The 25,428-nt window shown below is 41.6% G+C and overlaps 1 protein-coding gene and 1 pseudogene across 1 annotated transcript in view; one reads left to right on the forward strand and one right to left on the reverse strand.

Annotated features, from left to right (window-relative positions):
* Positions 1-24,663, reverse strand: part of LOC105479006 (myomegalin-like) — a 38,046-nt gene extending 13,383 nt beyond the window's left edge. The window contains exon 1 of the mRNA XM_011736748.3: positions 24,590-24,663. Coding sequence (XP_011735050.1) covers positions 24,590-24,631 — 42 coding nt within the window. The 5' untranslated portion in view covers positions 24,632-24,663. The remainder of the gene's footprint in view (positions 1-24,589) is intronic.
* On the forward strand, positions 4,234-6,022 carry LOC105479007 (insulin-like growth factor 2 mRNA-binding protein 2 pseudogene; annotated as a pseudogene).
* Positions 24,664-25,428: the final 765 nt, after the last annotated feature.

Consider the following 25,428-nt stretch of genomic DNA (forward strand, 5'->3'; position numbering starts at 1 on the left):
CTCAAATTTCTCATTTCATGTTTCTAAAACTAATTTCATGGGTCTAATATCATAACTCTAAGCAGCAATCACATAACACTCCCTTTTTTCACTAATACTTTATAATAATTATTATTTTTTTATTATATAATAAAAATATTAAAATTTTAATTTTTAAATAAAAATAATAAATATTATTATTATTATCTTGGAGGCAGAGTTTTGCTCTTGTTGCCCAGGCTGGTGCGTGATGACATGATCTCAGCTCACTGCAACCTCCGCCTCCCAGGTTCAAGCGATTCTCCTGCCTCAGGCTCCGGAGTAGCTGGGATTACAGGCGCCCGCCACTACACCTGGCTAATTTTCGTAGTTTTAGGAGAGACGGGGTTTCGTCATATTGGCCAGGCTGGTCTCAAATTCCTGACCTCAAGTGATCTGCCCACCTCGGCCTCCCAAAGTGCTGGGATTACAGGCATGAGCCACCGCACCCGGCCTTTACAATTATTTTATTCCATTTAGCAATGGGGAGAGAGGGTTACGGTTTTCTAGCACTTAATAAGTTTTAATGGTCCCAATCTAAAAACAGGAGCATCTTTTTGAGATAATGTATATATAAAATAACTTATATTTTTCTCCAAAAAGAAAAAAGTCATACTTGGCATTTGGACTCAGATATTATACTTGGAAAATTATATACTTTTAAATATAAACTATTTTGAAAGAAAAAATAATAGGGATTTAGAAATTAAGACTTGACTAGAAAATTCACTTGACTTTTTCTTTCTTTTTTAGCCATGAGTTCAAATTCCGCTTTGGCATTACTCAGTTCTTTTTCCAGCCGTGCAATTGTGTTCAAGTCTCCTAAGATGAAAATACAGCACTAGTTTTAATTGCTATTAACATAACGTGATATCTGCTGCCTCCTCTAAGTAATTTACAGAGGACACATTCCAATAATAAGAAAAAAGAAAACATACACACAGGTTGTTCATTGTAGCATTATTTATAATAGCAAAATATTGCAATCATCCTAGAGGCTATAAAGAAAAGATTGAATAAAACATATTCACAGATGGCACTATATACTACTGTAAATAAAGAATAAGGATGATCTTTATGAACTTATATGAAGTGACTTTGAGATTCTAAGAATACGTTAAGTAAAACAAGCTATGTGCTTAAGAATACATCTAAGGTAGTAGGTTTTCTATTAGGAAAAAGGGGAAATGAGAATGTACATATATACATCACATATACACAGATGATTCATTTGCTTATTTTTGCAAAAAGATATATAGGAAGAATAACCCAGAAATGAAACTGATTACCTTCAGGAGACGAGTGGAAACAAGAGAGAAGGGATAGGGAAATATGGGACATCTGAGTATATCATTTTATATACTGGAGTTTTGAACTGTGTAAATGTTTAATTTTTTTTTTTTTTTTTTTTTTTGAGACAGAGTCTCGCTTAGTCGCCCAGGCTGGAGTGCAATGGCGCGATCTCGGCTCACTGCAACCTCCGCCTCCCGGGTTCACGCCATTCTCCTGCCTCAGCCTCCCGAGTAGCTGGGACTACAGGCGCCCGCCGCCTCGCCCGGCTAATTTTTTGCATTTTTAGTAGAAGCGGGGTTTCACCGTGTTAGCCAGGATGGTCTCGATCTCCTGACATCGTGATCCGCCCGCCTCGGCCTCCCAAAGTGCTGGGATTACAGGCGTGAGCCACCGCGCCCGGCCAATGTTTAATTTTTAATGTATAAGTCAGCTTGACAATTAATGGGAGAGAAAATGTCTAAAACTGAGTATTAATATAAATATATATAGCAAATAAATAAAACCACCCAGAAGATACTAAAAAATTAATCCAAATAATTTTTGAACTCACTACTCTAACTGAACACTGTCAGTGCAAAATATGCTAAGGATAAAAAGAATTACAAAAAAATCTTAACCATTACTTAATACATTTATTGTTGATGGTAGTATTTATGTAGCAATTCTGAAACAACTTTTGCATATTATAGTATTCTGCAAATGTGTAAATATTTTGTTTTTTTTTTTTTTTTTTTTTTGAGACGGAGTCTCGCTCTGTCGCCCAGGCTGGAGTGCAGTGGCTGGATCTCAGCTCACTGCAAGCTCCGCCTCCCGGGTTCACGCCATTCTCCTGCCTCAGCCTCCGGAGTAGCTGGGACTACAGGCGCCCGCCACCGCGCCCGGCTAGTTTTTTGTATTTTTTAGTAGAGACGGGGTTTCACCGTGTTAGCCAGGATGGTCTCGATCTCCTGACCTCGTGATCCGCCCATCTCGGCCTCCCACAGTGCTGGGATTACAGGCTTGAGCCACCGCGCCCGGCCAATGTGTAAATATTTTGAAACATATTGATGCTCTAAGTAACCAGGGCTCTTAAAGAGATACAAACATGAAATGAGGGAAAAAAGAACCTATATTGTTAAATTGGAATTACAGAAATCAGTATCAAATCTTCATACGTATACAAATACACACACATATACTTAAAAATATTCATTGCTAGCTCTGTTCACTTAAAAGGGCCTAGAAGCAAAAGGCATTCATGTAGCAATGAACACATCTTGTGCCCAGATCATAGTTTCTAAATGCCATTACCCACCAAAAGGAACCAGGGAGCTCTTTAGGATAACGGCTGATTCTGGGACTGAGGCAGGTAAAGCAAAAGGTAATCACAGAACATTTTACTGTGCCAGAAACTATGAAACTATGCTAAAAAAAAAAACAAAAACAAAACAACAACAACAAAAAAAAACTGATGGGGATATGGCAAAGCTTGATGAGGCTCCCACTGACCAAATATGGGTTAATTTGAGCATTAAAGGAAATAATGATCAAAATCAATAATATAATGATTTTTAAAACTCCATATTGATAAAAACAAATGGGGTATAGACATACAGAAAGGACAGCTCTTCTTTATAAATAATACCCACAAATAAACAAAGAAGAGATTTCACAAACAGAAAATCATATATATATATATATATATATATATATATATATATATATATATATTTATTTTTGAGATTGAGTCTTGCTCTGTCGTCCAGGCTGGAGTGGGGGAGGGTGGGGGGGGGCGGGGTGGGGGGGGGAATCTCTCCGCTTTCCAGGTTCAAGCGATTCTCCTGCCTCAGCCTCCTGAGTAGCTGGGATTACAGGCATGCACCACCAAGCTCGACTAATTTTTGTATTTTTTAGTAGAGACAGGGTTTCACCATGTTGGCCAGGCTGGTCTCAAACTCCTGAGCTTAAGTGATCTGCCCACCTCAGTCTCCCAAAGTGCTGGGATTAAAGGCATGAGCCACCGCGCCCAACCCTGAAAATCACTATTTTTAAACTACCAATATAGTGTAAATTCAGCCAGCAGATCACTTATATACTAAGGGTGAAATAAACCTTTTACAACAGAGAGATTTGACAGCTACAACCTTAACCAAATGACTGAATTTAATATCACCAATATTTTGTATCACCAGTACAAACCGATTATCACGCACTGATGTGATGCACTAAAAAAGACGTCATCCAGTCCAGGCACAGTGGCTCACGCTTGTAATCCCAGCACTTTAGGAGGCTGAGGTAGGTGGATCACTTGAGGCTAGGAGTTCCAGACCAGCCTGGCCAACATGGCAAAACCCTGTCTCTAAGAAAAAATACAAAAAAACTAGCCAGGCATGGTGGCGCATGCCTGTAGTCCCAGTTACTTGGGAGACTGAGGCGGGAAGATCGCTTGAAACTGGGAGGCAGACAGGCAGGCCAGATGGAAGGAAGGGAGGGAGGAAGGGAGGAAGGGAGGAGGGGAGGAAGGGAGGAAAGGAGGAAAGGAGGGACGGAGGGAGGGACGGAGGGAGGGAGGGAGGGAGGGAGGAAGGAAGGAAGGAAGGAAGGAAGGAAGGAAGGAAGGAAGGAAGGAAGGAAGTCAGTCATCCGTGTGGTATTCCTGCCAAAAATGTTTAACTCAAATCTAAGCATGAGGAAACAATCACAGCTAAATTGAGGAATATTAGCTGGCCTGGATTCTTCAAAAATGCCAATCTCGGCCTCTGCCCCCGGGCGGGCCGGGCCTGCAGTGGTGAGGGGAGCCAGGCTGAGGGTGGGAATGGGTGGCAGGCAGGTGGAGGGCAGGGAGAGGTGGTGGAGGAGGAGGAGGAGAGATGAGGGCAGCGGAGGAGGTGAGGAGCGCCAGGTACCAGGCTAGGGAAGCTGCGGGTCTCAGGGAAGAGATGGATGATGAACAAGCTTTACATTGGGAACCTGAGCCCCATGGTCACCACCGACGACCTCTGGCAGCTCTTTGGGGACAGGATGCTGCCCCCCATGGGACAGATCCTGCTCAAGTCTGGCTATGCCTTCGTGGACTACCCCGACCAGAACTGGGCCATCCGAGCCATCGAGACCCTCTCGGGTAAAGTGGAATTGCATGGGAAAATCATGGAAGTTGATTACTCAGTCTCTAAAAAGCTAAGGAGCAGGAAAATTCAGATTCGAAACATTCCTCCTCGCCTGCAGTGGGAGGTGTTGGATGGACTTTTGGCTCAATATGGAACAGTGGAGAATGTAGAACAAGTCAACACAGACATAGAAACTGCTGTTGTCAATGTCACATATGCAACAAGAGAAGAAAATAAACATGGAGAAGCTAAGTGGGCATCAGTTTGAGAACTACTTCTTCAAGATTTCCTACATCCCAGACGAAGAGGTGAGCTCCCCTTCGTCCCCTCAGTGAGCCCAGTGTGGGGACCTCTCTTCCCGGGGAGCAAGGCCAGCCCCTGGGGGCACTTCTCAGGCTAGACAGATTGATTTCCTGTTGAGGATCCTGGTCCCCACCCAGTTTGTTGGTGCCATCATCAGGAAGGAGGGCTTGACCATAAAGGACATCACTAAGCAGACCCAGTCCCAGGTAGACATCCATAGAAAAGAGAACTCTGGAGCTGCAGAGAAGCCTGTCACCATCCATGTCACCCCAGGGGGGACTTCTGAAGCATGCCGCATGATTCCCGAAATCATGCAGAAAGAGGCAGATGAGACCAAACTAGCCGAAGAGATTCCTCTGAAAATCTTTGCCCACAATGGCTTGGTTGGAAGACTGACTGGAAAAGAAGGCAGGAATTTGAAGAAAATTGAACATGAAACAGGGATCAAGATAGCAATCTCATCTTTGTAGGATTTGAGCATATACAACCCGGAAAGAACCATCACTGTGAAGGGCACAATTGAGGCCTGTGCCAGTGCTGAGATAGAGATTATGAAGAAGCTGCGTGAGGCCTTTGAAAATGATATGTTGGCTGTTAATACCCACTCTGGATACTTCTCCAGCCTGTATCCCTATCACCAGTTTGGCCCGTTCTCGCATCATCACTGTTATCCAGAGGAGGAGATTGTGAATCTCTTCATCCCAACCCAGGCTGTGGGCGCCATCATCGGGAAGAAGGGGGCACATATCAAACAGCTGGCGAGATTCGCCCCTGCAGAAGGCCCAGACGTCAGCAAAAGGATGGTCATCATCACCCGGCCACAGGAAGCCCAGCTCTAAGCCCAGGGACGGATCTTTGGGAAACTGAAAGAAGAAAACTACTTTAACCCCAAAGAAGTGAAGCTGGAAGCCCATATCAGAGTGCCCTCTTCCACAGCTGGCTGGGTGATTGGCAAAGGTGGCAAGACCATGAATGAACCGCAGAACTTAACCAGTGCAGAAGTCATTGTGCCTCGTAACGAAAAGCCAGATGAAAATGCGGAAGTGATCGTCGGAATTATCGGATACTTCTTTGCTAGCCAGACTGCACAGCGCAAGATCAGAGAAACTGTGCAACAGGTGAAGCAGCAGGAGCAGAAATACCCTCAGGGAGTCGCCTCACAGCGCAGCAAGTGAGGCTCCCACAGGCACCAGCAAAACAACAGATGACGGAGCCCTTCCAACACCTGACAGAATGAGACCAAACACAGCCAGCCAGATCGGGAGCAAACCAAAGACCATCTGAGGAATGAGAAGTCTGCGGAGGCGGCCAGGGACTCTGCAGAGGCCCGGAGAATCCCAGGGGCCGGGGAGGGGTGGGGAAGGTCATCCAGGTTTGCCAGAACCACGGGGCCCGCCTCTCGCCCCCCAGGGCTTCTGCAGGCTTCAGCCATCCACTTCACCATCCATTCGGATCTCTTCTTAACTCCCACGACGCTATCCCTTTTAGTTGAACTAACATAGGTGAACGTGTTCAAAGCCAAGCAACGTGCATACCCTTTTCTGGTGGCAAATTGTCTCTGTACATGTGTGTATATACTAGAAGGGGAAGATATTAAGATATGTGGTCTGTGGGTTACACAGGGTGCCTGCAGCTGTAATATATTTTAGAAATAATATATCAAATAACTAACTCCAATATTTAATCAATCAATTTTTTTTTTCTTTCTAAGGAGAAAGCAGGCTTTTCTAGACTTTAAAGAATAAAGTCTTTCTTTGGGAGGTCTCACAGTGTGGAGAGGAGCTTTGAGGCCACCCACACAAAATTCACCCAGAGGGAAATCTTGTCGGAAGGACACTCACAGCAGTTCTGGATCACCTGTGTACGTCAACAGAAGGGATACCGTCTCCTTGAAGAGGAAACTCTGTCATTTCTCATGCCTGTCTAGCTCATACACCCATTTCTCTGCTTCACAGGTTTTAAACTGGATTTTTGCATACTGCTATGTAATTCTCTGTCTCTCTCTGTTTATCTCTCCCCTCCCTCCCCTCCCCTTCTTCTCCATCACCATTCTTTTGAATTCCCTCATCCCTCCATCCCCACCCTGAATCTATGCACCCTACCCCCTCCCAGGCAAAGCAGTGCTCTGAATATCACATCACATGAAAGGAACAAAAGCGAAACACACAAACCAGCCTCAACTTACACTCGGTTACTCAAAAGAACAAGAGTCAATGGTACTTTTTCTAGCATTTTGGAAGAGGAAAACAGGAACCCGTCAAACCAACCAATGAACCACACAAAGAAAAAATTCCACAGTGAAAGAATGTATTTTGTCTTTTTGCATTTTGGTGTATAAGCCATCAATATTCAGCAAAATGATTTCTTTCTTTAAAAAAAAATGTGGAGGAAAGTAGAAATTTACCAAGGTTGTTGGCCCAGGGCATTAAATTTACAGATTTTTTAAATGAGAAAAACACACAGAAAAAGTTACCTCAGGTGTTTTTTACCTCAGCACCTTGCTCTGGTGTTTCCCTTAGAGATTTTCTAAAACTGATAGTGGGAGCATTTAAAAAATTTAATAAAAATGAGTTGGAAAAGAAATAAGATATCAACTGCCAGCCTGGAGAAGGTGAGGGTCCAAGTATGCAACAGCTGTTCTGAATTGTCTTCTGCTAGCCGAGAACCTATATGGCCTTCTTTTGGACAAACCTTGAAAATGTTTATTTAAAAAAAAAAAAAGACAAAAACAGAGAGAGAGAATATTGGAGATGTCCTGAATTTTAATAGGGTACGCGCCATTAGGGCTTTCTGTGCTAAAGGATGAACAGGTACTGGTTTCTGTGAACAAGCCATTATACCACCAGACTGCAATGTCAGTTTCCTCTACTGCAAACAGTATTCTGTGACCAAAAAAAAAAAAGAAAAGAAATATATCCAGCTAACAAGAAAAAAAAAAAAAAATGCCAATCTCACTAAAGAAAAAAAAAAGCTAGACAGTCGTTCTAGATTAGAGACTAAGAGACATGACAACTAAGCACCTGGGTTGGGGGAAACCAAAGTAGCTATACAGAACATTATTGGGACAACAGGAACTCTGAATGTGGACTGTATATTAGATACTAAGCCTATACCAAGGTTAATTCTCCTGAGTGTGATAATTATATTGTAGCTATGTAGGAGAACGCGCTTGTTCTTAGGCAATACTTACTGTAGTATTCAGGAATAAAGTGTCATGATTTCTGTGAGAAATTCTCCAATGGTTCAGAAAATACATTACAACCACAAATGTGTGTGTAATAGAAAGAAAAAAGGCAAATGTGGCAGAATGTTAATAACTGGTAAATCTGAATAAAAACATCTATGAGTATGCACTGTACTATTTTTGCCACTTTTCTGTAGGTTTGAAATTTCAAAAATAAGAAACTTTGGGGAAAAGTACATTTTTTAAAAAAGGCAAATAAAGAATAAATAAAACAAATCCAACATTGTTTTACTCTTTGATTAGTATAAAGTTTTCCTACTAGAGGATGACTACTTATAAGACTTTTCTAAACCATCCCCTGAATGGGGCTAGGCTTGGCAAATAACTCAATGTACACTGCCTATCCTTCCTAATGGTTTAATGTAGGTGATGTCAACTTACACTGAGTGGCCCCAGACTTGAAAGATACCCAGGAAAAGGTGTCAGCTCATGGCCCTACTCTGCAGGATTGGAACCACTACCTCCTGCATTTCTGAATCCCTGCAAAACTATCTGAAAAGGAGAATACAGTCAAATTGTGAACCCAAAGCAATAACCTCAACTCAACATAAAGTAAGGACAGTGCTTCAGCCTTTCAGAGGAATTCCAAACTTATTTGTTCCATTAAGATAGGAAAAGAAAAGAGTCTTGTCCAAACCTATTAATACAGAGATTACTAAAAACAAGAGAAAAACAAAGTCCCTTAATGAAATGAAATTTGATACTTACCTAATGTGGATCTGGGTATGCTGGCATCCTCTTTGGCAGTCAGTGAAGTGCTATCATCTCTGGAAGGTATCTGCATTGAACCCTAAAAAACTGCAAAAGTCGGGGGACTTAGGAAGATGCAGGAACTATGATCACAATGATAGGACTGAGAATATTCTGAGATTTTGGTATTAAAATGATCAAACTTACACCTCAAATGTAAAAAGGAAATGTAATCAGCATGAATTATCTAAGTCTATAGTTCTTATTTGATTAGTCTTTTCTCCAAGAGCAGGGGCCAATGTAGGTAACTTCAGCTTGTTGGTTAGAGATGGGTACTTGGGACATCAGGGAGTCTCTTCCTCCTAAATATTGGCGCAGGGCCTGTAATTCTGAATTTCTTTCCATTAAGGCTTGCACTGTCTTCTCTCTTCTCAAAAAAAAAAAAAAAAAAGGAATTTACTTCTTAAATATTGTGAAATTAATATACCCCATACTATTATGAGATTATTCTCACCATGGCCTCTGAAAAATGCAATCTTTTTTTCCTCTTAAGATGACTCAGATTTTAAATGATCAGATTATTAAGGAAAATAAAATGTATATAATGAAGTTAATGGATACATGTATTGTTTAGGCACCCTTCCAAATGCAAGGTTTTCAAGAAATTTTTCATACTTTGATGATTAATGTAAAACTGTGGTCTAAAGCCAGGCACAGCAGCTTACACCTAATAATCCCAGCACTTTGGGAAGCCAAGGCAGGATGATTGCTTGAGCCCAGGAGTTCGAGACCAGCCTACACAACACAGCGAGACCCCCACCTCTAAATAAGTAAGTAAATAAATAAAACTGTGGTCTAGGTAATAAATAGAAGGAAAGAAACTAACAGAGTTGACTGTAAAATATATAAATATACACACATCTATAGTCTGCAAATACTTCCTATTTGCAGACTATAAATGCACTACATGATACTTTACTGATCTGTGCATTAATCCTTACTTGGCTTTCCTGCTCCCTGGTGCTCACAGACTGAAGCAGGCCTTGAATCTCCATTTCATGTTCCACCACTAGTTTGTTTCGATCACTTAGAAGGTCCTGCAGCATCCTTTCCTTTCGCTGTAGACGCTGGCACAGCTCCTCTGCTATCTCACTCTGCCCTGGTCCAAGTTTGCACAGCAATGTTGCACTAAGATCCTAATGCAGAAGGGACACTGTAAGTTTCCAGAGGAAAGAACTGCCTCTACTAAATATCAAAGGGCTTATAAGAATCTATCATAGAAGAAGGAGGTGCGAGATTCTTGAGAGTAAGTATCACGTTTTACTCATTTTTGTTTTACCAGATCTAGCACAGGCCTGCAACACAGAAGTCTCTAAATACATGTCCCAGGAATGAATACAAACAATACAGAAAACTATCTCTGGTGGCCACTTACATACATATTGTTTTCTGAAATAAGCCTTTTTCCTATTTGTTCAGGGCATGTAACAATTAATGTTAGATGAGGATAAATGGACACTCCTTTCATTTATTTGTTTTCCCCCAGTGTAACTTTATAGGGTGAAGCATAAAACGAATTGCTGAAAGGAATACTAAACACTGTATTCGCTCTCATAGTGATGGTTTCTATTTCTGTACTAACCACCGGCACATGGTGGAGGAAACAGAGGAGCCATACTGCCTAGGTTGATACTGGATCTGCTACTTATTAGCTATGTTAGCTTGGACAAGTTACTTAGCTTCAGAAGTCTGTTTCCTCCTCTACAAAACAGGGATAACAGAATGTGCCTCATGGCCTTGTGAGGATTCAATGAGTTAATATCTATTGAGATCTGAAAACAGCACCTGCCCCAGCATGAACACTGTAACTAATAAAGGTTAATAGCTGCCAGACGGAAGAGGCAACGTTTGGTCTCATTCATTCTCACATAACTTCTTTGAGAAAGTTAATTGCCAACTTAAGTTTCTAGATGTGGGGGAAAAAAAAAAATTCCCAGTGAAAGTCAATGACTTGCCCAGGCACAGAACTGCTTGTACCTGGAGAATCGCTTGTGTACCTGGGAGGTGGAGGTTGCAGTGAGCTGAGATCACACCATTGCACTCCAGCCTGGGCAACGAGAGTGAAACTCCATCCCAAAAAATAAAATAAAAGAATATCAAGCAACCAAAGAAGCAGGGAAACAAGACACATAATGAAGAATCTAATCATCTAGTTGAAATTGACACACATGTTGGAAATAGCAGAAAAGGACATTAGAGCAGTTATAATTGTATTTTAATTAAATAGAGAGGTTGAAGATTTTTTAAATATCAAATTCTGTAGATAAAAAACTATGATTTACAGTCTGAAATGGAAGAAGGCACTGCATTAAACATTGCAGAAGAGAAGAGTATTGAACTAGAAGGAAAAGAAGTTCAAACATAAATGAAACACACAGTAACAAATGACTTGAAAACATAAAAGGACCATCAGCATAAAAACTTTAAACACCCTAGTATAGGACTAAATGGAATCCCCGAAGGGCGTGTAGTGGAGAATAGAGACAAAAATATTTAAAACATACTGGATGAAAGATTAAAGGAGTTTCATGGAAACCATAAACTTCAAATATTACAGAAATATGATTATCCCAAGAAGAAACATGAAGAAAACTTCACCAAGGAACATCTTAATCAAATCCACCAAAACCAGTGATAAAAAGGAAATCCTAAAAGGAATAAAAGGGGAAAGAACATGTTACATACGGAGGACTGAAGATAAGGATGGCATAAGATTTCTCATAAGAATATTCTGGCCAAGATTCTCTTTTCAAAACAATTCTGAGTCCAGTCAACAGACAGTTATACTACATCATCAAGGTTCACATTTGTGTTCCATAATTGGGTGAAACATTAGCATGAAAAAACAGGTATAACTGAAGACATGTCTCAGACTGAACAAACCCAATCCTCTATATAGCACACAAAGAAGAACCAGATTTTAGCAATGCTACGTCTTATCTTCTTTAACTAAGAAATTTAAGACATATACACCACAGTATGACTGATGTTTCTTACTATATGGGTTATTAACTATAAGTTAAAAGCTGGGGGACATCATCTACCAAAAACAGTAACTATAGCTTTGGAATATCTGAATCCTCTGTATCTGTATTTAGATGAGTAGTTGGCAAACTATGGCCTGGCAGCCACCTGCTTTTACAAATTAAGTTTTATTAGAGCATGGTCATGCTCGTTTGTTTATATATTGCCTATGACTACTTTCGCTCTACAACAGCAGGGCTGAGTAGTTGCAATAGAAACCTTCTGGTCCACAGAAGCCTAAAATATTTACTATCTGTCCCTTTACAGAAGAAAGTCTGCCAACCCCTGCTTAAATAGCAGTGAAAGATGCAGGTTGTGATAATAAAATTTAATAACCATTATGTAAAATAATACTTGTCTATTCTCTATAGTCAAAGGAACTATATCTAGCTCATCCAAAAAAAGGTTTGGATTATTAAAGTTTAAAAGTAGGAGAATCAGAACATACTTCTATTTTACTATAATACATGTTATTCATTGTTCTATCAAGAGACCATTATTATCAACTCTGATTCTCTCTCTCTCACTCTTTTTTTTAAGAGATGGGATCTCACTGTCTTGTCCAGTGATTATAGCTCATCCTCAAATTCCTGGGCTCAAGGGATCCTCCTGCTTCAGGCTCTAGGGTAGCTGGGACTACAGGTGTGTACTACCACACTGCTAATTTTTAAAATTTTTTTGTAGAGACAGGTTCTCACTTTATTGCCAGGGCTGGTCTTGAACCCCTGCATTTAAGTGATCTTCCTGCCTCAGCCTCCCAAAGTGCTGGGACTATAGGCGTAAGCCACTGTGTCTGGCCTCTCTCTCTTTTTTGAACTTTTCAATGTTTTGTGATTAACCATTTGTACAGTAAGTTTTTCTTTTTAATTTAAATTTTGTTTTCAACTCTGATTATCAAAGGATTTGAGAGTACAGTCTCTCTACAAGTCTCAAGTGTCAGGGGTCTACAGTGAACTTACTTTGGCGCTGAGTCCTAACTTTAGAGTGAAAGACTACTTTACTCTTAAAAGGTTTTTCCAGGTGGTGATAAAAAAGTACAACAAAGTCTGCATAGCATAGTTGATGAACCCTATATATAAATGCTGGCCTAAAAAAACACTCAAGCTAGCAGATTAAGAAGCAATAAATAGGCCGGGCGCGGTGGCTCAAGCCTGTAATCCCAGCACTTTGAGAGGCCGAGACGGGCGGATCACGAGGTCAGGAGATCCAGACCATCCTGGCTAACACAGTGAAATCTCGTCTCTACTAAAAAATACAAAAAACTAGCCGGGCGAGGTGGCGGGCGCCTGTAGTCCCAGCTACTCGGGAGGCTGAGGCAGAAGAATGGCGTAAACCCGGGAGGCGGAGCTTGTAGTGAGCTGAGATCCGGCCACTGCACTCCAGCCTGGGCGACAGAGCGAGACTCCGTCTCAAAAAAAAAAAAAAAAAAAAAAGAAGCAATAAATATTTTGGATAGACTGTCTAATAAACCAACAGGTCTATTATTTGGAGGGGAATAAAGAGTTACTTTAAAAAAGTGTTTTAAGAAACACTTTAAATTCAACCAAACTTGATCAATACTGTAAAATCAATAAAAGTAACTAAGTTAAGTAAGAACTGGAGTTCAGTCTTCAGAGAGATTGTTAAGTATCTCTGAGGAATTCTAACCTTTTCAGGTAGAGATTTTCAATCAGCAGAACAATGTGAAGGGCTGTTACTGGGATTCAGTCAGCGAGCAGTCCCGGAAAAATAAAGCTTCTAGGAGTGAAGCTTAGTCTGTGGCTTCAGAGCCTCACTCCAATGAGTTCTTCAGAGTTAATGGTTAGATCTTTTTTTTCCTGGTATCTCATAATCTTTGTCAAACCAGCTATTAGGTGGCTGTGACCCATATCTGCTGTGATCATTGTAGCTACTGAGACTAAATTATTAACACAGTGTTTTTGTTTGTTTGTTTTTGATTTGTTTGTTTTTTTCAGTTATGAGATCCAGATAGCTTTTCCACCGTAAAGAATGTAGCACAGAGCTCTTTAAGAGGAGTTATTCAGTACTCTTACTCACCTGCTATTCAATACTCCTAAGATTTCAAAGATGATGAGCTCAAACATGGTGCAAGAAAATGCAAATATCAGAGAAGATCACCTGTACAACATACTGACATTACCTGTTTTTTTTTTTTTTTTTTTTGAGACGGAGTCTCGCTTTGTCGCCCAGGCTGGAGTGCAGTGGCCGGATCTCAGCTCACTGCAAGCTCCGCCTCCCGGGTTTACGCCATTCTCCTGCCTCAGCCTCCCGAGTAGCTGGGACTACAGGCGCCCACCACCTCGGCCGGCTAGTTTTTTGTATTTTTAGTAGAGACGGGGTTTCACCGTGTTTAGCCAGGATGGTCTCGATCTCCTGACCTCGTGATCCGCCCGTCTCGGCCTCCCAAAGTGCTGGGATTACAGGCTTGAGCCACCGCGCCCGGCCCTGACATTACCTGTTAAAAGCCAAATAGAGACTAGAAGTTATTTCCTTGTTTAAAAACTGAACTGATAACCTCCTTCTGGTTACAAGTCAGAAAACTTATTTTGAGGAAATTCTCAAGTCACTGGAAGTAGGTGGCACTTCTGAATCTTGAGTCACTATTACCAGCATCCTCTTGTGGATGAAGAATTTTGAGGACAAGAAGATGAAGTGACAGGGTCATAGGTAGCACTTAGAACTCCTGATGCACACTGACAAAAAACTGACACATTCGTATATAATGGTTAATGTTTAAAGGGGTTCTTCAACACTCTGCAGATCCTGGATCAGTTCTGGAACCTCCCTTGGGAGGCCTTAAAGTATTGGGCAGAAGAAAATCTCCAGAATTCCAGGCTCTTTCAGACAATAAACTCCCTGGGAAAATTTAATGGAGAACATCCTAGAAATGACCCAAATGTAGACTGTAAACCCTGACCTTACTACTAATTGTAGGGACCAGCCCCACAGGGTCGGTGGGTATTTCACCTCGTGTGCGGAGATGAGAGACTGTAAAAATAAAGATGCAAGACAAAGAGATAAAAGAAAAGACAGCTGGGCCTGAGGGACCACTACCACCAAAACCCGGAGACCGGTAGTGGCCCTGAATGCCAGGCTGCGCTGATATGTATTGGATACAAGACAAAGGGGCAGGGTAAGGAGTGTGAGCCATCTCCAATGATAGGTAAGGTCATGTGGGTCATGTGTCCACTGGACGGGGGACCCTTCTCTGCCTGGCAGCCGAGGCAGAGAGAAAGACAGGTGAGAGAGAGAGATCTTAGGCCATTATTTCTGCATATCAAAGACTTTTAATACTTTCACTAATTTGCTACTGCTATCTAGAAGGCAGAGCCAGGCGTACAGGATGGAACATGAAGGCGGACTAGGATCGTGACCACTGAAGCACAGCATCACAGGGAGATGATTAGGCCTCCGGATAACTGTGGGTGCGGCTGACTGATGTCAGGCCCTCCACAAGAGGTGGAGGAGTACAGTCTTCTCTAAACTACCCAGGGAAAGGGAGACTCCCCTTCCCGGTCTGCTAAGTAGTGGGTGTTTTTCCCTGACACTGATGCTATCGCTAGACCATGGTCTGCTTGGCAACGGGCATCCTCGGGTCACTTCTCATTATGTCCCCCCCGGCCCCTGTCTCTGTATGGCCTGGTTTTTCCTAGGTTATGATTGTAGAACGAGGATTATTATAATATTGGAATAAAGAGTAATTGCTACAAACTAATGATTAATGATATTCATATATAATCATATCTATGATCTATATCTAGTATAACTATTCTTATTTTATATATTTTATTATACTGGAACAGCTCGTGCCCTCGGTCCCTGCCTAGGCACCTGGGTAGCTTGCTGCCCACAACTAATTAGGAGAACTAATTAGGAAATGTCCAATCTAGGGTGGTGATCTTCTGAATCCAAAGCTTGAGATAAAAACAACACCAGCCTTGGGATTTTGGTTTTAATTTAAAACATAAGACTGGCAATTCAGGGTCAGATAGACAAACGAAAGGGAACATTTGTGAGACATTATGAATTAAATTCTCTCCTACAGAATAACTATTTGCTATTGGTGCATATCCTGATATGACTAAGGCATGACATTCCTTGCTCCTAACTTCTGGGCTATATTTGATTTGCCTTTTCCCCCCCCTTTTAAATCAATTAAGCCTAATTATATTCTCCAATCTAATAGTTATATAGTACTTATTTGGTGAAAGCTTCCCATCTTGGAAATGAACATAATGTTTCTTTAATGGAGGCATTTTTCTTGTCCCATTTTAAAACAATCTAAATTCATATAGTGTAAATATGACAAAGTGATTTCTTCTCACCTCATAGTGCTTAAACAATTGGCGCATGATGAAAAGCCACCCAAATCCAAAAAACAGTATCTGGAGGAGAAGGAAAATAGAATGTCAATCTATATTTTCTTTTGAGAAACGTTTTATAGAAACTCTTTCATGATAAAAGGTCTGCTAACTAGATGGTTAACTTATTTCAGGGATTAAAGATAAGATCCACTCTTATAAGACCTACTTATTAAAGCTCATGACATTGGAAATAAATGTTTAAATGCTCTTGGATTTTTGAAGCTATCCATGTTACAGAGTGTGCTTTAAGTAAGACAAAAATGGAAGTATGTATTTTCCCATAATCTTATGATAATCATTATATGAGCCACAGAAGTTCGCAAATAGAAAAGGAGTCAGTGGCCAGGCGTGGTGGCTCACACTTGTAATCCCAGCACTTCGGGAGGACAAGGTGGGCAGATCACCTGAGGCCAGGAGTTCGAGACCAGTCTGGCCAACATGGCGAAGACCTGCCTCTACTAAAAATACAAAAATTAGCTGGGTGTGGACACCTGTAATCCCAGCTACTCCCGGAGGCTGAGGCATGAGAATCACTTGAATTTTGGGAGGCGGAGGTTGCAGAGAGCCAATATCGCGCCACTGTATTCCAGCCTGGGTGATAAGAGTGAGACTCGGTCTCAAAAAAAAGAAAAGGAGTCAGAGTGAGACTTGCTTCTTACGGATGATCCCTGATTGCAAGTATTTTAAAAAAAATACCAGCCTGGCCAACATGGTGAAAACCCATCTCTATAAAAAACATGCACACATAAAAATTAGCTGGAGGTGGTGGGGTGTGCCTGTAGTCCCAGCCACCTGGGAGGCTGAGGTGGGAAGATCACCTGAGCTTAGGAAGTTGAGGCTGCAGTGAGCCATGATTGCACCACTGTGCTCCAGCCTGGGCAACAGAGTGAGACCTTGTCTCAAAAAATAAATAAAAATAAATTAATTTAAAAAATAAAAACTTCAGGGGAGAGGAGTTGAGACCAAAAGTAGACGAGCAGTAGAAAGCCTAATATTTTTTATATCTGTTTCCTTCAGAGAGTTTTCTTAGCTTCTCCGCCATCCTGCCTAATCTACATAAAGTGGTTTTCATCTCAGTGTAAAGCTGAGAGATTGCAGGATCCCTCTTTTGTCAGTTTTGTTTCAAACTGGCAGAGACCATAGCCACATGACAGCTGACAAAGCTGGTCTGTAGTAAATAGAACTTTCTATACATAGACATGCACTGACACGACTAATCTTTTCTTCTTAAACTGGCTAGGACCTTTATGAATAAAATGATTTTATGTCTTCCTAGGGACTACTTTACTGAGCAAGTGTAAACTCAGTAGTTTAGCACAGACTACTTTAGCTTCTTATCGTGCCCCTGCTGCCTAGCAAACTCATGTGTTCAGCCCCCTGGAACTTCCTTTGGTTCTTTAGACCCATATTCTTTCACATCGAGACCTCTGTAAATGTCCTCTGACAGGAACTTCTCTCTAGCCCTCTCCCAGTTATGCTATTTACTCCCTCTGGAAGGCCCTCGCTGCCCTCCCAAACACAGATAAATTGCTCTTTTTATATAATCCTATTCTACATTGTACTTCCCTCATCAAAGTGCTTACCATGCAGTTTTGTAATGCCTGATTTAAATATTTTTTGACATTAGATTATAAGCTCTATGAGGACAAAAACCATGTTTGTCTTGTAATCTTTGTATCCTTGGCATCCAGCACAAAGCCTGGTATATAGCAGACTCTCCATAAGTGCTTGCTGAATGGCTAAGTGGTCTACATAAAAGACGGTTTATTCTTCAGCATTCAATCTTAAATTTTCTGTAATAACTCCTATGTGCTATGCTAGGTGCTGGGGATACAAAGATGAGTAGGATGGTTACTACCCTTTACAAGCTCACAATATAGTGAAGATACTACATAAATAACTATAACATAATATGGATGTGCAATGATAGAAATACATACACGATATTGTAAAACAATATGAAAGAGGGAGACCAAACCAATCTGTAGGGGGTTAGGACAGATTTTCTGGAGAAGATAATGCCTGAGCTGAAGGAAGTTTTAATTTGGGGTTAAAACCTGATATTGTGTGCAAATTTTGGGATTATGTGTATTTTTCTAGAATGGTTTCAAGGTATTCATCACACACTCAAAGGTTTCCACCACCCCTAACATATTAAAAACCACCCTCTCAAAGGATGAATAAGAATCAAGTAGGGAGGCTGGACACGGTGGCTTATGCCTGTAATCCCAGCACTTTGGGAGGCCAAGGCGGGTGGATCACTTCAGCCCAGGAGTTTGAGAACAGATTGGGCAACATGGTGAAACCCCATCTCTACAAAAAAATACAAAAATTAGCTAGGTGTGGTGGTGCGTGCCTGTAGTTCCAGCTTATGGGGCGGCTGAGGTGGAAGGGCTACTTGAGTCTGGCAGGTGGAGGCTACAGTGAGCCGTGAGCACGTCACTGCATTCCAGCCTGGGTGACAGAGCGAAACCCTGTCTCAAAACAAAACAAATGAACAACAACAAAAAAAAGAATCAGGTAGGGTAAAAACAGGTGGTAGGGGTAGGAGGACAGGGTTTTCCAGATAGCAAAGGGCATGAAAAAAGGCACAGAGTGAAAAGCATGGTATATGCTGGGAACCACACATGGTTTGGTGCTGCTAGAAGATGAAATTCAAAGAAGGAAGAGGTTAAAAATGAGGCTAGACAGGAGGAGTGGATGTCCAACCACTGAGAGCTTTGAAGGCCACCCTAAGATTATAGTCTGTAGGTGGTGAGGGTTATTTAAGCAGGGAAATGGCATGGTCTGATTTGTTGTATATTATAGAGAGCAGTATGGTGGCTGTGTGGAAGACACATTTGAAGGAAACAACATTGTAGGAAGAGAAACATCATAGAAATGTGTTATGGGAGTTCAGATGAAAGATGAGAAAGCCCTGAATTAAGACATTTGGTGACAGAAGAGGAGACGACAGATTTGAGAACTATTTAGAAGATAAAATCAGCAGGGAGAAGTCAAGGATGACTAGTTTGGAATACAGGATGAATAGTGAAGCTACCCAATTTATATAAAGAACACTGGAGAAAGAAGAGGTTTAGGAAAGGGGGCAGAGGATGGGGAAAATGATGAGCTCATTTCTGAACACACTAAGGGCCTGAGGGACAGTCAGCAATATGGGTCAAGATATCCAGCAAGATGGGTCAAGATATCCAGCAAGCATCTGAATAAAAGACAGATTGCGAAGACACATCTAAGATATACCTATGAGTTGAAACTACCAAAGTACATGAGATCACCCGGGAACAGTATCTAGAGTAAGGAGAGCAATGTGCCAAGAAGAAAGTACTAGAGGATAAGGAACACAGTTTGAATGGTGAGGTAGGGGCAGGAACCAGAGTGTAGCAGGTCAGAATGAATGGGAGCTAAACCAGTGGGGATAGTAAATGCAAATTACTCTAGGAAGAGCCAGGAATGAGAAAAAGAGAAAACATTAGCTAATAGGCTAGAGAAGAATGTGGAAAAAGGGAAAGTTTATTGGCCAAGGGGAAAGAAAGCAGTCAAGTAAGGAGAAAAAGATGAGAAGGATGATGGAATGCTAGAGGATGAACTGATACTATTAATTTATTATTATTATTAGGTAACTTTTATTAAGCATTTACTATATTCCAGGCTCTCTAAGTAGTACTTAGCATTATAATCTTATAAAAACCAGTAAAAAACCTACTAAGGTAGGTTTTATTGTCCTATTTTCACAGAGAAAGATGAGGTTTAGAGAAGTTAATCAATTTATAGTAAGTGTCAGAATCAAGAATGAACTCAAGCTTGTTTGACTCCAAAATCTGTGCTTTTTGTTTAAATATTATTTTTTCAGCTCTTATTGAGTCAGTCTGTCTAGAAAACCTGTGCTTTTAACCACTTCAAAACAAGCTACTCTAAGATCAAAGTAAGTAAAATGGCCTTAAACCGGAGTAGGGGAACCCCGTTTTCTGAAATGGAAGGAAAGGAGGTGAGAATGGTTGTGAACACAGATAACCTTTTAGATTAAAATGCAGAAAGTATTCATAGTAGGAGAACATACCTTTTGGCTTCACTTCTGTTGAGTAAGTACGAGGCAAGGTTACCTGCTAGGAGTAAGACAGGTGAGTATAGAAAAGGCAGCTTTGAGGAGAGTGACAAAGATTCAGAGAAACTTTGAGAGGAATGAAACAAGTAGCTGATTAAGGTCAAGAAAAGGAATAATTCAGTGAGTTGAGGGTTAAACTCATGGCACTGGCAAACTATACAGCTGTGTGATTTTCTACAGTAGCCTTCAGGCCTCTGTATTAGTAGACAAACTATAGCAATGATCCAAGTATGGACTTACATATATATGAAGGTAAACGAACAAGAGGTTGTAAGAAAGTAAGTTGGATCCAAGCATCTAGATCAAGTAGAAAAGGAAAGAGTCAAGCAGATTAGGAGAAAATGCCAGGATATCCTTTGGCTATTATAAATGGTTACCCGTGGAGACAAATGTAAATTCAGAGTTTAGAGACCATATTCATATGACTTACGAAGCCACAACTGAAAACAGAGAAGTTGGGTAGTTAGGACTGAGAATGGTATGTATAGTGGAAATGGATGATTTAAAAAAAAAAAAAATCACCAAGATTGCTGTGAAATGGAACTTTAGACAAGAAGAGAAAACAAGCAAAACTTTTAAGTTTATATGGTGGGGAGGGGAATGGAAGAAAAGAGAAACAGATATATACCTTTAATATTTCATTGTGGCCTCCTTTCACATTGACAAAGAAAGCTTAAACAGTCTTTCAGAACAAAATTATGTCTTTTGCAGCAACATAGAGGCAGCTAGAGGCCATCATCCTAAGCAAATTAACACAAGAACAGGAAACCAAATACCACATGTTCTCACTTCTAAGTGGGAGCTAAATATTGGGTACTCACCAACATAAAGACGGCAAAAAACGAAACTGGAGACTACTTGGGGGCAGGGGAGGAGAGAAAGGGGAAGGATTGATACAACTAATTATGAGTACTATGCTCAGTACCTGGGTGACCGAATCATTTGTACCCCAAACCTCAGCTCCCACAATATACCCAGCACAAGTACCAAATCTACAATAAAATAAAAGTTGAAAAAAAAAAAAAAGACTTTTGGCCGGGCGTGGTGGCTCAAGCCTGTAATCCCAGCACTTTGGGAGGCCGAGGTGGGCGGATCACGAGGTCAGGAGATCAAGACCATCCTGGCTAACACAGTGAAACCCCGTCTCTACTAAAAAAATACAAAAAACTAGCTGGGCGAGGTGGCGGGCGCCTGTAGTCGCAGCTACTCCGGGGGCTGAGGCAGGAGAATGGTGTAAACCCGGGAGGCGGAGCTTGCAGTGAGCTGAGATCCGGCCACTGCACCCCAGCCTGGGTGACAGAGCAAGACTCCGTCTCAAAAAAAAAAAAAAAAAAAAAAAAAGACTTTTAAACTACAGACATACACAAAAGTAGCTGGAGAATTCATCAGATCCAAGATAAACACAAATTCTGGCAAGATTATAGAGGATCCAAAAAGAATGCAGAAGCAAAACACAATTTCAAATAGCTTTGCAAATAAAATGGAAGGCGCATAACTTCGTATTAAAAACGAGACTTAATACTTTCAGAATTGTACAGAGTAAAATCTTGACCTTAGGACTTAAGAGTGTACGGTAGAACTGATAAGTCTTAATGACTGTACAGAGGGCTCAAAACATGAGTTAGATAACAGTTGTTTTATAAGTGACTTCTGGGTTGAAAATTAGCTACTGTTAAAAAGAAAAAAGAGGCCATCAGCAGGATAGTTATTAAAGAATTAACTATAAAAGATAGTTTATTCTTGGATCATTTATTCATCCTTTTAATTATTTAACAAATATTTATTAGTGCCTAATATGTGCCAGGTCCAAGGGATAGAATGGCAAACGAGAGCATGAATGCTACTCTCAAAGAGTTTATAATCTATAGAGGAGATAAACGAGTAATTACAAAACAATGTGGTAGCGTTGTTACAGGGGAAGTAGGTGAAGGGTACTATGGCAGTATGTATAGGGACATCTAGTCCAGTCTAGGGGAAGCTTCTTGGATGTTCAAGTTGAGATCTGAAGGCTGAAAGAAGGGGAGGCATAAGACAAAAAGGCCCAGAAAGAGAAAACACACTGTGTGGAAATCTGGAGGCACCACAGCATGGCCAGGTTAGGGAACTAAAAGAAGTTCAGGAAGTCTAAAGAATAAAATGGTGAAAGCCACAGCTGAAGAGAGAAGAGCCAGGGTCCCATAAATAAGGGACCTGATAAGAGCGAGGGTCCCATCAATAATGGACCTGAAAAGCCACGTAAAGGAGCGTGAACTTCATCCTGTGGCGCAGTGAGCAAGATTCAATATGGGATCTCTGATTTCAGATTTCATTTCAAATAAACCTTTCAGTTAATACAACAGAGAAAAAATGAGTGGGGAGGGGCGCAGGGGGCAATGGTGGTGTTTCCAAGGTAACCGCACCTCTCTAGAGAAGTACTTTTTATTAAATACATATTCACTACAACGCTACTGTGTGCCCGCAACTGATCTAGATGCTGGTGAATACAGGAGAGAACAAGAAAGACAGTGTCTTGGACTTCATGGACAGACAACAAACACATGAACATACAAATGAACTATAGTAATAAATGCCAAGAAGAAAATTAAAAATGGAAATGAGGAAGAAGGCAGCCGGAATGGAAAGCTACTTTGGCTGCGGGCAGGGTGTCAGGTAAAATCTTCCTAAAGTGACATTTTTACTAATACCGAAATGATGATAAAGTAGCCACATAAATATTTGAAGAGAGAACATTCCATGCAAAGGAATCTTTGGGTCTTTCTTCCACATTTGTAAAGAGCAGGTTTAACAATTAATTACTGCATGTAAAAGTCTATGATTACAAGGCATACAAAATTAGAAAGCCACTTCTTTGGTTCAATGTATCAATTATATCCACGCTAAAAATCCTAGAGGCTGCAATGCAAAGCCAATTTTCTACTGACATTCTTATCTTTATTCTAAGTGAAAAAAAAAGCTAATTAAATATTGTTATTTTTCTTAAATTGGTACTAGGGTTAAAAATAACCCTGAGTTGTCACCAAGGGCACTGGGTAGTCTTAGCAAGGTTTTAAGCAGAAGAGTTACATGCCCAGGTTTTTTTACGTTAATACATTTGAATACTATGAAGCCAATAAAAACAATAATTATGAAAACTATAGCAAAGGTGGTAAATTCAAAACATGAAACAAAAAAACGATTGCATTAGAGTGGTAGGATTATGGATGGCTTTTCCTTCTTTCGTAATTTCTTAAATATCGTAAAAGTTTTTGAAGAGAAAAGGACAATGCTCCGCTCTACGGAGACGAGTATTAGGATGAAGCAATACAAAAACTGAATCAAAGAACAAAAATCTAGTTCACTTTAAGCCCCAAAAGGTAACTGTTTCTGTTATTTGCCATTTGAGAGAAAGAACAAGTAAAAATAACCACACACACAAAAAACCATCTTTAAATTATTGGAAAGACGAGGGGAAAAAATCAATAGGTAGTCTGAGCTTCACAAATATTAACAGTTGGCCAACAATTATTTATTGAATGCCTGCACGTGGAAGTGGGGATACAGCTATGAACAAGGCAGGATCTCAAAAAACAAAACCATAAACACATACATAAATGATGCCAGTGCTATGATAAATGCTAGGAAGAAACAATAATTAACAATGGATTACATGGTAAAAGCAAGAGGCTCACTAGACGAAGCTTCTATTGAGCAGAGACGGTGTCTTATATGTTTGTACGCTCAGAGCTTTATATAATGGTCGATAAATGTTTGTTGACTGTACAAACAAATGAAGGTGACCAATGGAGAAATGAGGGTCAGAAAAACATCCGAAAAGTGTGGGTAAGTAAGCAGAGGATAAAGGATAAGGTGTCAGTGCAAAAGCGAAATCTTAACTTTTAAGCATAGGCGTAACCTTATATTGATACTTTGAAGCAGCAAATTTCTCCACACCTGGATGCAGGATTTGACATCTAACAGCAAAGCCTGCACTGACGTGTCCTCAGTATCCAGCCCTGATTGGCGCGCCGCACACCCGGTGCCCGGAACCACACAGGCTTCCCTAGCCCAGGGTCAGCGGCGCAGCCTGGAAGCTCTGAGGAGCTCTGAGGACCGCCGCCTTAGCTGGCGGCGCCGGCTCTAAGCGTGGAGGCCGGCGGACCCCTTCCAAAAGTGGACCGAAATTCCAGGGACGCATGCCGGGTGGGGCCGCGGACGGCCGCAGGCCAGCCTCCTGACAGCCGGGGCTGAGAGAACCGGAGGCAGCAAATCGCACACCCTCTTCGCGCTCTGGGTCCCGGAGTAACTGGCGCAGGCCGCTTGAGAGAGACGCCAGACCCCCGACCAGCCCGCACCGCGGAGGACCTGAGAGGGCGATTCGGGAAAGGGAGGCGGACGGGTGTCGGGGCGGGAGGCGGTGACTCACCTGAGAGGTAATCGTGATGCTGGAGTCGATCAGGAAACTCATGGCGAAGGGTAAGGAGGGCTCCTGCCTCCACTTCCCACTCCCCGAGGCCACGGCACGCTAGTGCCACCGGACTCTCTACAGGCTGCCTTCTCCCAGGTGCGGCAGCCGGAACGGCGGCTCTCCAGGCTGAAGCCATCAAGCTGCGCCCGAGCCAGCCAATCAGCGGCTACATCCAGAGCCCCGCCTCGGGCTCGGCGTGGGTGGGGCGGACGCTAGGCTCCACTGCAGAGGTCCCAGGGGCGGGGCTTATTAGGGGCGATACTAAAAAGCCGATGCAATGCTAGGTAGCCTTAACGTTTCTGAGGCTGAAGGAGGTAGGACCTGAGAGCTAAGTGGTAATTCTGTTTTGTAATGATCATAGCTAATAAGATAATTATAGTAAGTCAGGCATTGTGTCCTAAATATTATAACTTACTTGACTCGGCAAATATGACTGCACAAAGTGAAGGAAGACTGGAAAGTCAGATGAGATGTTAAATATAACTAACCAAATACATTCCTGTGACAACAACGAAAAGCACACCGTCTGTAGCAATTTAGTGATAATATTGTACTGCATATCAGTTAGGCCACAGGTGGAGTACTGCACTCCGTGTACCACACTTTTAAGAGATTTTACAGGCCGGACACGGTGGCTCACGCCTGTAATCCCAACACTTGGGGAGGCCGAGGCGGTCCGATCACCTAAGGTCGGAAGTTCCAGACCAGCCTGACCAGCTGAAAATACAAAATTAGCCGGGCGTGGTGGTGCATGCCTGTAATCCCAGCTACTAGGGACGCTGAGGCAGGAGAATCGC

The sequence above is a fragment of the Macaca nemestrina genome, chromosome 1 (assembly GCF_043159975.1).
Source record: "Macaca nemestrina isolate mMacNem1 chromosome 1, mMacNem.hap1, whole genome shotgun sequence".
NCBI classification, from domain to species: domain Eukaryota; kingdom Metazoa; phylum Chordata; class Mammalia; order Primates; family Cercopithecidae; genus Macaca; species Macaca nemestrina.